Below are 12,139 nucleotides of genomic sequence, written 5' to 3'. Positions count from 1 at the left end.
TGACAGATGTTGAAAGGTGCAAGGGAAGAACAGTGAGTGCAGTTACTATTATAGGGGAGAAGGTGCTCAAAAAAGCCGAAAGTCCTAAAGGCACACAAGTCACCCAGACCAGATGAACTGCACCCTAGGGTTCCAAAATAGGTAGTGGTAGAGATTGTGGGGGTCATTAGTAATGATCTTTCAAAAATCATTTGACCCTGGCAATTTTCCAGAGGACTGGAAAATTGCAAATGTCACTCCACTCTTTAAGAAAGGACGAAGGCAACAGAAAACAAATTATAGACCAGTTAGCCTGACGTCAATGATTGGGAAGATGTTAGAGTCAATTGTTAAGGATGAAATTATGGAGTACTTAGTGGCACAGGACAAGTTAGGACAAAGTCAGCATGTTTTCCCTGAGGGAAAATCTTGCTTGATGAACCTGTTGGAGTTCTTTGAGGAGATTACAAATAGGATAGATAAAGGGGATTCAGAAGATGTTGTATATTTGTACTTTCAGGAGGCCTTTGACAAGGTGCCACACATGAGGCTGCTTACCAAATTAAGAGCCCATGGTATTACAGGCAAGTTACTAACATGGTCAGAGCATTGGCTGATTGGAAGAAGGCAGTAAGTGGGAATAAAAGGACGCCCTTCTGGTCAGCTGACAGTGACTAGTGGTGTTCCGCAGGGGCCGGTGTTGGGACTGAAACCATAGAAAACCATAGAAACTACAGCACAGAAACAGGCTTTTTGGCCCTTCTTGGCTGTGCCAAACCATTTTCTGCCTAGTCCCACTGACCTGCACACGGTCCATATCCCTCCATACACCTCCCATCCATGTATCTGTCCAATTTATTCTTAAATGTTAAAAAAGAACCCGCATTTACCACCTCGTCTGGCAGCTCATTCCATACTCCCACCACTCTCTGTGTGAAGAAGCCCCCCCAATGTTCCCTTTAAACTTTTCCCCCCTCACCCTTAACCCATGTCCTCTAGTTTTTTTCTCCCCTTGCCTCAGTGGAAAAACCCTGCTTGCATTCACTCTTTCTATACCCATCATAATTTTATATACCTCTATCAAATCTCCCCTCATTCTTCTACGCTCCAGGGAATAAAGTCCTAACTTATTCAACCTTTCTATGTAACTGAGTTTCTCAAGTCCTGGCAACATCCTTGTAAACCTTCTCTGCACTCTTTCAACCTTATTAATATCCTTCCTGTAATTTGGTGACCAAAACTGAACACAATACTCCAGATTCGGCCTCACCAATGCCTTATACAACCTCATCATAACATTCCAGCTCTTATACTCAATACTTTGATTAATAAAGGCCAATGTACCAAAAGCTCTCTTTACGACCCTATCTACCTGTGACACCACTTTTAGGGAATTTTGTATCTGTATTCCCAGATCCCTCTATTCTACTGCACTCCTCAGTGCCTTACCATTAACCCTGTATGTTCTACCTTGGTTTGTCCTTCCAACATGCAATACCTCACACTTGTCTGTATTAAACTCCATCTGCCATTTTTCAGCCCATTTTTCCAGCTGGTCCAAGTCCCTCTGCAGGCTCTGAAAACCTTCCTCACTGTCTACTGCACCTCCAATCTTTGTATCATCAGCAAATTTGCTGATCCAGTTTACCACATTATCATCCAGATCATTGATATAGATGACAAATAACAATGGACCCAGCACTGATCCCTGTGGCACACCACTAGTCACAGGCCTCCACTCAGAGAAGCAATTCTCTACTACCACTCTTTGGCTTCTTCCATTGAGCCAATGTCTAATCCAATTTACCACCTCTCCATGTATACCTAGCGACTGAATTTTCCTAACTAACCTCCCATGCGGAACCTTGTCAAAGGTCTTACTGAAGTCCATGTAGACAATATCCACTGCCTTCCCTTCATCCACTTTCCTGCTAACCTCCTCGAAAAACTCCAATAGATTGGTCAAACATGACCTACCACGCACAAAGCCATGTTGACTCTCCCTAATAAGTCCCTGGCTATCCAAATGCTTGTAGATTCTATCTCTTAGTACTCCCTCCAATAACTTAACCTACTACCGACGTTAAATTTACTGGCCTATAATTTCCCGGATTACTTTTCGATCCTTTTTTAAACAACGGAACAACATGAGCCACTCTCCAATCGTCCGGCACCTCACCCGTAGACAGCGACATTTTAAATACTTCTGCCAGGGCCCCCGCAATTTCAACACTAGTCTCCTTCAAGGTCTGAGGGAACATCCTGTCAGGTCCCGGGGATTTATCCACTTTAATTTTCCCTCAAGACAGCAAGCACCTCCTCCTTTTCAATCTGTACAGTTTCCATGATCTCACTACTTGATTCCCTTAATTCCATAGACTTCATGCCAGTTTCCTTAGTAAATATAGACGCAAAAAAACCTATTTAAGATCTCGCCCATTTCCTTTGGTTCCGCACATAGCCGACCACTCTGATCTTCAAGACGACCAATTTTATCCCTTACCGTCCTTTTGCTCTTAATATACCTGTAAAAGCTCTTTGGATGCTTCTTTTTATGCCGTATAATCAATGATTTAGATGATGGAATAGATGTTTTGTTGCCAAGTTTGCACATGATACAAAGATTGGTGGAGGGGCAGGTAGTGTTGAGGAAACAGGTAGGCTGTAGAAGGACTTAGATTAGGAGAATGGGCAAGAAAGTGGTAAATGAAATACTATGTTGGAAAATGCATGGTCATGCACTTAGGTAGAAGAAATAAATGTGCAGACTATTTTCTAAACGGGGAGAACATCCAAAAATCTGAGATGCATAGGAACTTGGGAGTCCTTGTGCAGAACACCCTAAAGATTAACGCGCAGGTAGAGTCGGTGGTGATGAAGGCAAATACAATGTTAGCATTCCTTTCAAATGGTCTAGGATACAAGAGCAAGTATGTGATGCTGAGGCTTTATAAGGCACTGGTGAGGCCTCACCTTGAGTATTGCGAACAGTTCTGAGGTCTTCATCTAAGAAAGGATTTGCTAGCATTGGAGGGTTCAGAAGGGGTTCACAAGGATGATTCTGGGAATTCTGGGTTATTATATGAGGGACATTTGACAGCTCTTGGTCTGTATTCACTGGAATTCAGAAGGATTTGGGGGGGGGGGGAGGAGTGGGATCTCATTGAAACCTCTTGAATGTTGAAAGGCCTAGATAGAGTTGATGTGGAAAGGATGTTTCCTATGGTGGGGGAGTCTAGGACAAGAGTCAATTGTCCTAGACTCAGGACAGCCTCAGGACAGAGGGGTGTACATTTAAAACAGAGATGCGAAGAAATTTCTTTAGCCAGAGTGAATTTTTAGAATTTATTACCACAGGCAACTGTGAAGACCAGGTCATTTGGGGGTATTTAAGGTGGAGACTGATAGGTTCTTGATTGGCCACAGCATCAAAGGTTATGGGGAGAACCCCGGCAAGTGAGGCTGAGGAAGGGAACAAAAAGGATCAGTCATGATTAAATGGCAGAGCAGACTCAATGGGCCAAATGGATTAATTCTGCTCCCATGTCTTATGGTCTAATGATTAAATGTAGTACAACATGAATCAGTTACAAATTCCTTTTACTATACGACATCACTGGAGTAAGCTTTGTTGAAACCCACATTGAAGACAAATGCTCTACAGCTATAGTAAGTGTTTATGGTAAGCGACACTAATCTTGGAATAATCAATGCTGACACAGGCTTTAAAAAGGTATAGGTTTTGTCATTTTTCAGTACTGATATTCTACTTTGAGTTTAAACAAAAAAACATTTATTTCATATAGGACATTTATGCATAGGTTAGCAAAAATTTGAAAACAGCAAGATGAAACATGATACAAGAAGATACATATTCAATTCTTTAACATTTAAGTAATGAACTCCTTGACAGAACTCTTTAAATGAACCTGTCCATAACTGTGGGTTAGGAGAATTCAACAGATATTATATCAACATTGAACCGATTTGGTAACATACCAGATGAGATTTGAGGCAATACACATGCACAATGCAGCCATTTGCCACTCAGCTTTTCACATATGCCATTTACTAACCTTATCTTGATAAAGCAGAGCGCTCTCCAGGGCTTTTTCAAGAATGGTAGCAACAGTGACTCTGACCTCTCGAACAGTGCATTCCAGAAGGAAAATCCTTGTAGGCATACATTCACATGCAGAGAAAAGCAAAGTGAAGTATGTTATGGCTACTTCATATTTTCATTTTTTACTCTATAACTGCAGCAGCCCTATCAAAGATGTCAGAATCAGTAGAAATTAATGGGGAGGGGAGAGATAGAAGAGCAAGTGGAATGCATGACGTGGCAAGGAAGCAGTTGGACAGAATGGACAGGGAGTTGAGGAAAGCTTCATCTTTGAAAATGACTATTATTTCTGACTTTGTATTATTAGCTTGTAGAGAATGTAGGTAAATGAGATCCAGGAAAGAAAGACAGTGATAGATTTTAGTCAATGCACAGCAAATGCACACGCATTGGGTGGAAGAACAGGGAGATATCGGTAAGAGCAAACAATTGCTATTATGTAATCTCCCCTTTGACCCCAGTTCCCATCCTTCCTTTCCTTCACATTGCATTCATTTTTTTAATAAACATTTTCAGATGATTTTATACAAATAATCTAAGGGAACAATAAGAACCTTAAAGATGAAAAGGCGATTAACGATTGATAAAAAAATTTGGATGTCTGAATTGAAGTCAGTTTATCAGTAAGTGCGATGTCATTAAAATATTGTCACCAATGTTATTAACGTATGAAGGACGGATTCATTTTAGCAAGCCAAATTCATTTGGTTTATTTTGTTATGTTAGATCTTACAATGCGCAGAACAAAGGTGACCAGGAATTTTGTCTCCTTGGGTCACACAAGGATATGTCATGAAGCTTCAGGAACAGCAAGCTTTGATTTTATTCATATCTAGTCAATTATATTTAAAGCTGCAGAGACTCACAGGATTAAGTAGTTTATGGAATGTGTCAGGTACTGATGACTTTCATGTACTATAAAAATGAAAAATACAGCAGTATACCACAAAGCTCGGAAAAGCTAAGGCTGAAAGAATCAGATAAGCCAAGATATGCTTACTTTCATGTATTGTATAACATGCCTTAACTAGTTTGCAATACATACACATCCTGTCCCCACCCCTTTTTGAAAGATTACGCTACCTGTCTTTGAACAGAGATGGGCTGATGTTAGCTCATTGCTACCATGCGAGCGAATGAGCCAATCATAATCTTAGAAGTATGTTCAGGAACCACTTCCAGTAATAAGACTCCACCTTGTAACTGCCAAATATTTACACTCCAATTACAAGAAGAAAGCTCAGGTATTTAGTTGGAAACCTGATCTTTGAATACAGTCGGTTTCTCACTTTACAAAAACCAAAACACTGAGCATGATGTCCACATTAAAATTTAAAATAATAGCAGAAAAGGCTGTAAACGCTCAGCAGAGCAGGCAACAGCAAAACAAAAAGCAGAATCAATTAGCATCAGTAATCCTTTCATTAGAATTTAGATTTGATACAAATTCATTTACATCAAATATTAGTTCTCCATAAATGTTACTTGACCCAGTGCACACTTGTTGCGTGAGCTGCTTTAATATCGAACTTCCAGACTGGGAGCAGAGTACTTTTAAGAGACTTGTCATCCATCCATTTACCTACAGGAGTTTTAAGTTAACAATTCTATGGTCCTCCTCAATACATCAAAAGTAATGAACATATTTATCAAAATTCTTGGTTCAGAAGCTTACATATTTGACTCACTTTATCAGTTCTCGACCTTCAGACCCAACCAGGAATTCAATTAGCCACTGACAGGCTTCACAACTGTTTGTAAGCAACCTCTCGATGAGGGTGATCCATTCTCCTGTGTCCACCCTGTTAAAATAAAATCAGGAACTTCTTACACATTGGAAGTTCACTATACCAATTATCTTGAAACCCTAATCATCAAGGGTCAGACCATCAAAGAAAAAGTCTAACTTGAAGCCTCCTGGAGTTTGACAAACAGACAGCTACACATTGACCAAATGTCTCTACAGTGCTCAAGCAATTATACCAAGAAGGGAAATTTAGTTTTCTAATGGAAGTACTTTTTCACTGAGTTTTTGACTCAGGAATTTTAAAGTGAAAAAGTACTTCCGTCAGAAAACTAAATTTCCCTTCTTGATTGGTGTGAAACCAGCCTCTTCACTTAACAGTCCAAGGCGTTACATCATTATTAATGTTTTGAAGCATATACAAATTCTAGGCCACTATGTTGATTTATTGCCCTCCAGATATACTTTTTGCAATCTTCGAAGGACATAAATTTTAAATAAGTGCTACTTGGAAGAATTATAAAAACCATGAAAGTTTCATACTGGACACAATGATATGAAAACGAAGGAGTTAGTAAACTATACAGCGAACCTTTGATGTGATGATTTTTTTTGCTTAAAATACGTTGCATGCAAACTCACTGGCCTCCAAACGCTTGATCAAAATTTAGAGCAATTTATATGAAAACATCCATGCAAGTTTTATATCTGTTAATGTGCAATCTGATTCATTTATGGGGAAAATTTTAATTAGTTGCAACAGCGGGTAACTAAATTTAAAACTCTTTGAAATTGGGGAAATACTGATTTTCCTTGCTTGCTCTAACAGAAAATACATGTAATGAGGAACACAAGAATAAATCACAAAGGAATTTTCTTAGAATATAATTTTCACTCAGCGGTGATGCACATTCAGGAAGATAGCACAGGATTAGGACACAATGAAATAGGATCTGAAAACAAACATTATAAATCTCACCTTTGACTTTGTACTAATGTAAAAAGGACGTGGAAAATGCAGATTCCTTGTAAGTGAACATGTTCCACAGTAACTGCATGCAAAGTTGTTTTCATTTAAATTGCTTAAGTTTTAATTAAAAGGTTAGAGGCCAGTGAGATTGCGTGCAACATGATTGAGGCAGGAAAAGTCATCACATCAAAGATCAAAGATGTTGCAGATCATAGTCAGGGCATTTATAAGGGGGAGGGTGAGCAGTCAAATTGTGATCCACAATGGCACCAATGACATGGGCAGGAAAGGTGATGAGGCCCTGCAAAGTGAGTTCAGGGAGTTAGGATCTGGACAGGACCTCCAGAGTGATGATCTCAGGATTGCTACCTGTGTGAATGCAGAAATAGAGAGACTCTACAGTTCATCTCATGGCTAAGGAAATTATACAGGTGAGAGGGCTTCAGATTTTTGGATCTTTGGCCTTTTTTCCAGGGAAGGTAGGGCCTGTACAGAAGGGACAGCTTGTACCTAAACTGGAGGGGGTGGGGGGGGGCAGGAGGCAGGTTTAAACGGAGTTGCAAAGGGATGGGAACCAGAACACCAGAGCAGATATTGAAGTAGTTGTGGGGAAAGTAGACGTGAGCCTACAAGCAAAGATGGAAACAGAAAGATTAAGCGTGATGGGACTAATGTTCTGAGTTGGACCTATTTCAATGTAAGGAGTATTGATAAACTTGGACAACAGGAATTCTGCAGATGCTGGAAATTCAAGCAACATACATCAAAGTTGCTGGTGAACGCAGCAGGCCAAGCAGCATCTATAGGAAGAGGTGCAGTCGACGTTTCAGGCCGAGACCCTTCGTCAGGACTAACTGAAGGAAGAGTGAGTAAGGGATTTGAAAGTTGGAGGGGGAGGGGGAGATCCAAAATGATAGGAGAAGACAGGAGGGGGAGGGATAGAGCCGAGAGCTGGACAGGTGATAGGCAAAAGGGGATACGAGAGGATCATGGGACAGGAGGTCCGGGAAGAAAGTCAAGGGGGGGGGTGACCCAGAGGATGGGCAAGAGGTATATTCAGAGGGACAGAGGGAGAAAAAGGAGAGTGAGAGAAAGAATGTGTGCATAAAAATGAGTAACAGATGGGGTACGAGGGGGAGGTGGGGCCTAGCGGAAGTTAGAGAAGTTGAACACGTTCCAAGAAAGGATATATGGCTGTGATAGCGAGTCTGAGTCAAAGTGTGGTCAAAAAGTTGAAATGAGTCAAAGTGTGGTCGAAAAGTTGAAATGAGTCAAAGTGTGGTCGAAAAGTTGAAATGAGTCAAAGTGTGGTCGAAAAGTTGAAATGAGTCAAAGTGTGGTCGAAAAGTTGAAATGAGTCAAAGTGTGGTCGAAAAGTTGAAATGAGTCAAAGTGTGGTCGAAAAGTTGAAAAGAGTCAAAGTGTGGTCGAAAAGTTGAAAAGAGTCAAAGTGTGGTCGAAAAGTTGAAAAGAATCAAAGTGTGGTCGAAAAGTTGAAAAGAGTCAAAGTGTGGTCGAAAAGTTGAAAAGAGTCAAAGTGTGGTCGAAAAGTTGAAAAGAGTCGAAGTGTGGTCGAAAAGTTGAAATGAGTCAAAGTGTGGTCGAAAAGTTGAAAAGAGTCGAAGTGTGGTCGAAAAGTTGAAATGAGTCAAAGTGTGGCCGAAAAGTTGAAATGAGTCAAAGTGTTGATAAACTTGGAGCTTGGATCACTATACGGAATTATGATGTTGTAACCATTAATAAGACTTGGTTGTTGGAAGGTCAGGACTGCCAGCTCAATGTTCCAGGATTCCGTTGTTTTAGAATGACAGAAGGGTAAGTATTGAAGTGGGAATGGTGGCATTATTAATTAGGAAAAATGCCATGGCAATGCACCAAGAGGACATACTGGGGGATGGGACTGGTCTATTGAGGCAATTTGGGTGGAACTGAGGAATGAAAAAATGAATGATCGCATTGATGGAACTATATTATAGATCTCCCAATAGTTGGCTGGATTTCGGGGAGCAAATTTGTAGAGAGATGGTAGACAGATGCAGGAAATACAAGGCTGTGGTAGTTGTTGATTTTAGCTTTTCACACACTGACTAGGACTAATACTGTAAAAGAACAGGATAAGATAAGAGTTTGTCAAATGTTTCCTTAATCAATATATAGAGGTCCCGACTAGATTGAGTGTAATACTGGAAGCCCCATTAAGAAATGAGACAGGGCAGGTGACAGAAGTCTGCACAGGGGAACACTTTGGACCTAGTGATCATAAGTCTGTTAGTTTCAAGATAATTATGGATAAGGGTAGGACAAGCCTTGGGTTAAGATTCTAAATTGGAGAGAGGCCAATTTTGATTGCATCAGAAGAGATCTGGCAAACATGGACTGGGTAGGTTGTTTCGTGGGGTGCTTAGTAAGTGGGAGATCTGCAAAAACTGAAATATTGAAAATACAGAATCTGTATATTCTTGTCAGAGAAAAGGCAAAGCTAACAAGTTTAAAGAACACCCACACACACAAAATGCTGGATGATCTCTGCAGGCCAGGCGGCATCTCTTTTCCTCCAGCATTTAGTGTGTGTTGCTTGGATTCCCAGCATCTGCAGATTTTCTCTTCAGTTTAGAGAACTTAAATTGATTATAAGACCATAAGATATCGGAGCAGAAGTAGGCCATTCAGCCCATTGAGTCTGCTCTGCCATTCAATCATGGACTGATCCAATTGTTTCAGTCATCCCCACTCCCCTGCCTTTTCCCCATACCCTTTTGATGCCCTGGCTAATCAAGAACCTATCTATTTCTGCCTTAAATAAACCCAATGACTTGGCCTCCACAGCTGCTCATGGCAACTAATTGCACAGATTTACCACCCTCCAACTAAAGTAATTTCTCCGCATCGCTGTTCTAAATGGATGTCCTTCAATCCTGAAGTTATGCTCTCTTGTCCTAGAATGCCCTACTACAGGAAATAACTTTGCCATATCTAATCTGTTCATATCTAATCTATCGAGTGATGTTGAGGCCAAAAAGGAGATGCATATCAGGCGTAGGCAATTGGGGTTAAATAAGGTACTTGAAGATTATGAGAAATGCAAGGGTACACTTGAGAAAGAAATCAGGAGAGCTGAAAGAGGTCATAAAATTGGTCTAGCTGACAAGGTGAAAGAGAATCTCAAGGGTTTCTACAGTTATATTACAGTAATATTATGAAGAAAAGGATAGCAAAGGTCAATATTGCACCTCCTGAAGATTTGTATGATCATCTATACATGGAGCCAAAATAATAAGGTGGTAGTGAAGATGAAAAGGCAGAAGTTGTGGAGAATAATGTGCTGGATCCAGAGCCTGAAAATCCTGCACACCATTCTCTGTAACCTCGCAAACACGAGGAATTCTGCAGATGCTGGAAATTCAAGTGTAAGGGGGTTTCGATTTTTATGTTACTGCGGAGGCTAATTAAAATGGCGTTTTTGTTATGTTAATCTGGGGGATGCGGCTTTGTTGTGCTTCAACGCTGAGAAAGTTTGCGCTAGCAGCTTATTGTGGTTTAGAGGGTGATAAGAGGGTGCTATTAACCAATTGGGATAGTTGTTATGGTTTTGGTGTATTTGAAGATACTGTATGCGCGGGGTTTTGGGGCAGAAGGCAGGAGAGCGAGACAGAGGATGGACCAGGTGCTGTGAGTCCACTAACGGGGTCGGACCCCGAGCGGGACGTTCGGCGAGGAGACGGAGACGGACTTGTGTGGAGCGTCTGGTCGACCACCGTTGTTGGTCCCAGACGGCCGGTCGAGGTGGTCCGAGGGGGTCGCAGGGTGAAGAAGGTGGTCCTTGAGCTCCAACGGTGTTTGTGCACGAAGAGATTGAACTTTGATAAGTGTGGTGCCTTTTATTTTCCTTTTATATTTTATTCTCTTTTAATTATATAGTTCCAGTAATATCTATAAACTGTAAATCATTTAATTGCATCTGGTGTAATGTCTGTTATTTGGGCGGGGTGGGGTACCTCACACAGCATCCACACAAACTAATTACCCAGTTTGGGCGGGGCCGAGGCTGTTTCCCTAGACGACAGCGAGCCGAGTGACCCTGAGGGTGACCAGGGAGGCTGCATTGTGGGGGCTTTGTCCGGGATGCTTGAGTCTGTTGGTATGCTGTGTGGGTGCCCTGTTTAAATCTGTAATGTGTGTCTCTGTGGGTTATTTGCTGTTGATTGCTGTATGCGTTGTGGGTGCGGTCTTTGTTCGAGTTCAGACTAGCATTGACGAGTTAGAGGTGGAACTCGGGGCTGTCCATGCAGTTGGGAGAGAGAGGAAAGAGTGGTCTGATTTGGAGGTAGAGTCTGCGAATAAATGTTCTAGCTCTGGCAGGATCCGCCTGGCACTGGGGATAGTGTCCACCCCAGGAGGGGCGGAGACGTGTGAGACGTGGGCAGAGCGGATCTCTCAGTTGTTAGATGAGTGGCAGTGCTCGGTTGAGGGAGAGCGACAGGGATTGGTTGAAAGTTTGAGTAGGCGGGCTGGTGACGGTGTTAGAGCTGTCAGGTTCACAAACACCGTAGTGACAGCTGTCAGTTATTTGAAAGGGGGGGAAAGTTTTCAGTGTGTCTTCTCTGGCGAGGAGGGCGGCTAAATTGCTTGTAGTGCCAGGGGGATCATTTCAGGGGATCAGTTGTTCAGCTGATCAGAGAGGTGTCGGGAAACTTAGTGGAGGTCCAGTGGGGGAACGGCCTGCGGTCTCTGGGGAAGCACGTTCCTAGCAATGTACCACTGAACTTCCGCAAGGAAAAGACCCTATTCCTGAAGGCTTAGAGGGACCACGCCCCAGGGTGTCGTTATGAATAGAGGGAAGCAATGCTAAAGCTATCCTCGACCCCGGGGCACAGATCAAGTTGTTGTACAGTTCGTTTTACAACCAGTGTCTGAAGCATTTATCCTTGACAACCGCAAGGGCACCCGAGACTTTGGGTACCAGTGCCGGTAATTATCCAGAAGACGATGATTGGTTAATGATCCTGGAGTTCATGGAGGCATTTTCTGGGCACCCAGCATGTCGAGTTGCTTCTGAGGACGTGTGTAGCAGCCTTGAGCCAGTACTGAATTTAAACGAGACCCAGCGGTGGTACGGCTTGGGGAAAGTAGCTGAGGGTGAGACCCTCTTAGTAGATGCTCCGAACCACCACGAGGGAGGGGAGTTGACCGCTGAAGACACCTCAGTGAGAGAGAGGTCGCGGCAACTGGACCCTGGCGGCATGGAAGATGAAGGCAGCGCATGTGTGGATGATGCGACGTGGTTTAATGTGCTGCATCTGAGGGGTGGATGTTGCCAGATCCT

At 42.3% G+C, this 12,139-nt stretch overlaps 1 protein-coding gene across 5 annotated transcripts in view; it reads right to left on the bottom strand.

The window, feature by feature from the left end:
• usp24 (ubiquitin specific peptidase 24) overlaps positions 1–12,139 on the bottom strand; it is a 262,902-nt gene that overhangs the window by 43,515 nt on the left and 207,248 nt on the right. For all 5 annotated transcript variants that reach the window (XM_063064478.1, XM_063064479.1, XM_063064481.1 and 2 more), the window contains 2 exons: positions 5,791–5,904; positions 4,056–4,152 (listed from right to left, as the gene is read on the bottom strand). In XM_063064478.1, coding sequence (XP_062920548.1) covers positions 4,056–4,152; positions 5,791–5,904 — 211 coding nt within the window. The remainder of the gene's footprint in view (positions 1–4,055; positions 4,153–5,790; positions 5,905–12,139) is intronic.

The sequence above is a fragment of the Mobula hypostoma genome, chromosome 12 (assembly GCF_963921235.1).
Source record: "Mobula hypostoma chromosome 12, sMobHyp1.1, whole genome shotgun sequence".
Classification (NCBI taxonomy): domain Eukaryota; kingdom Metazoa; phylum Chordata; class Chondrichthyes; order Myliobatiformes; family Myliobatidae; genus Mobula; species Mobula hypostoma.
Note: the sequence above shows the minus strand (reverse complement) of the source record. Positions and strands in the feature narration are given on the sequence as shown.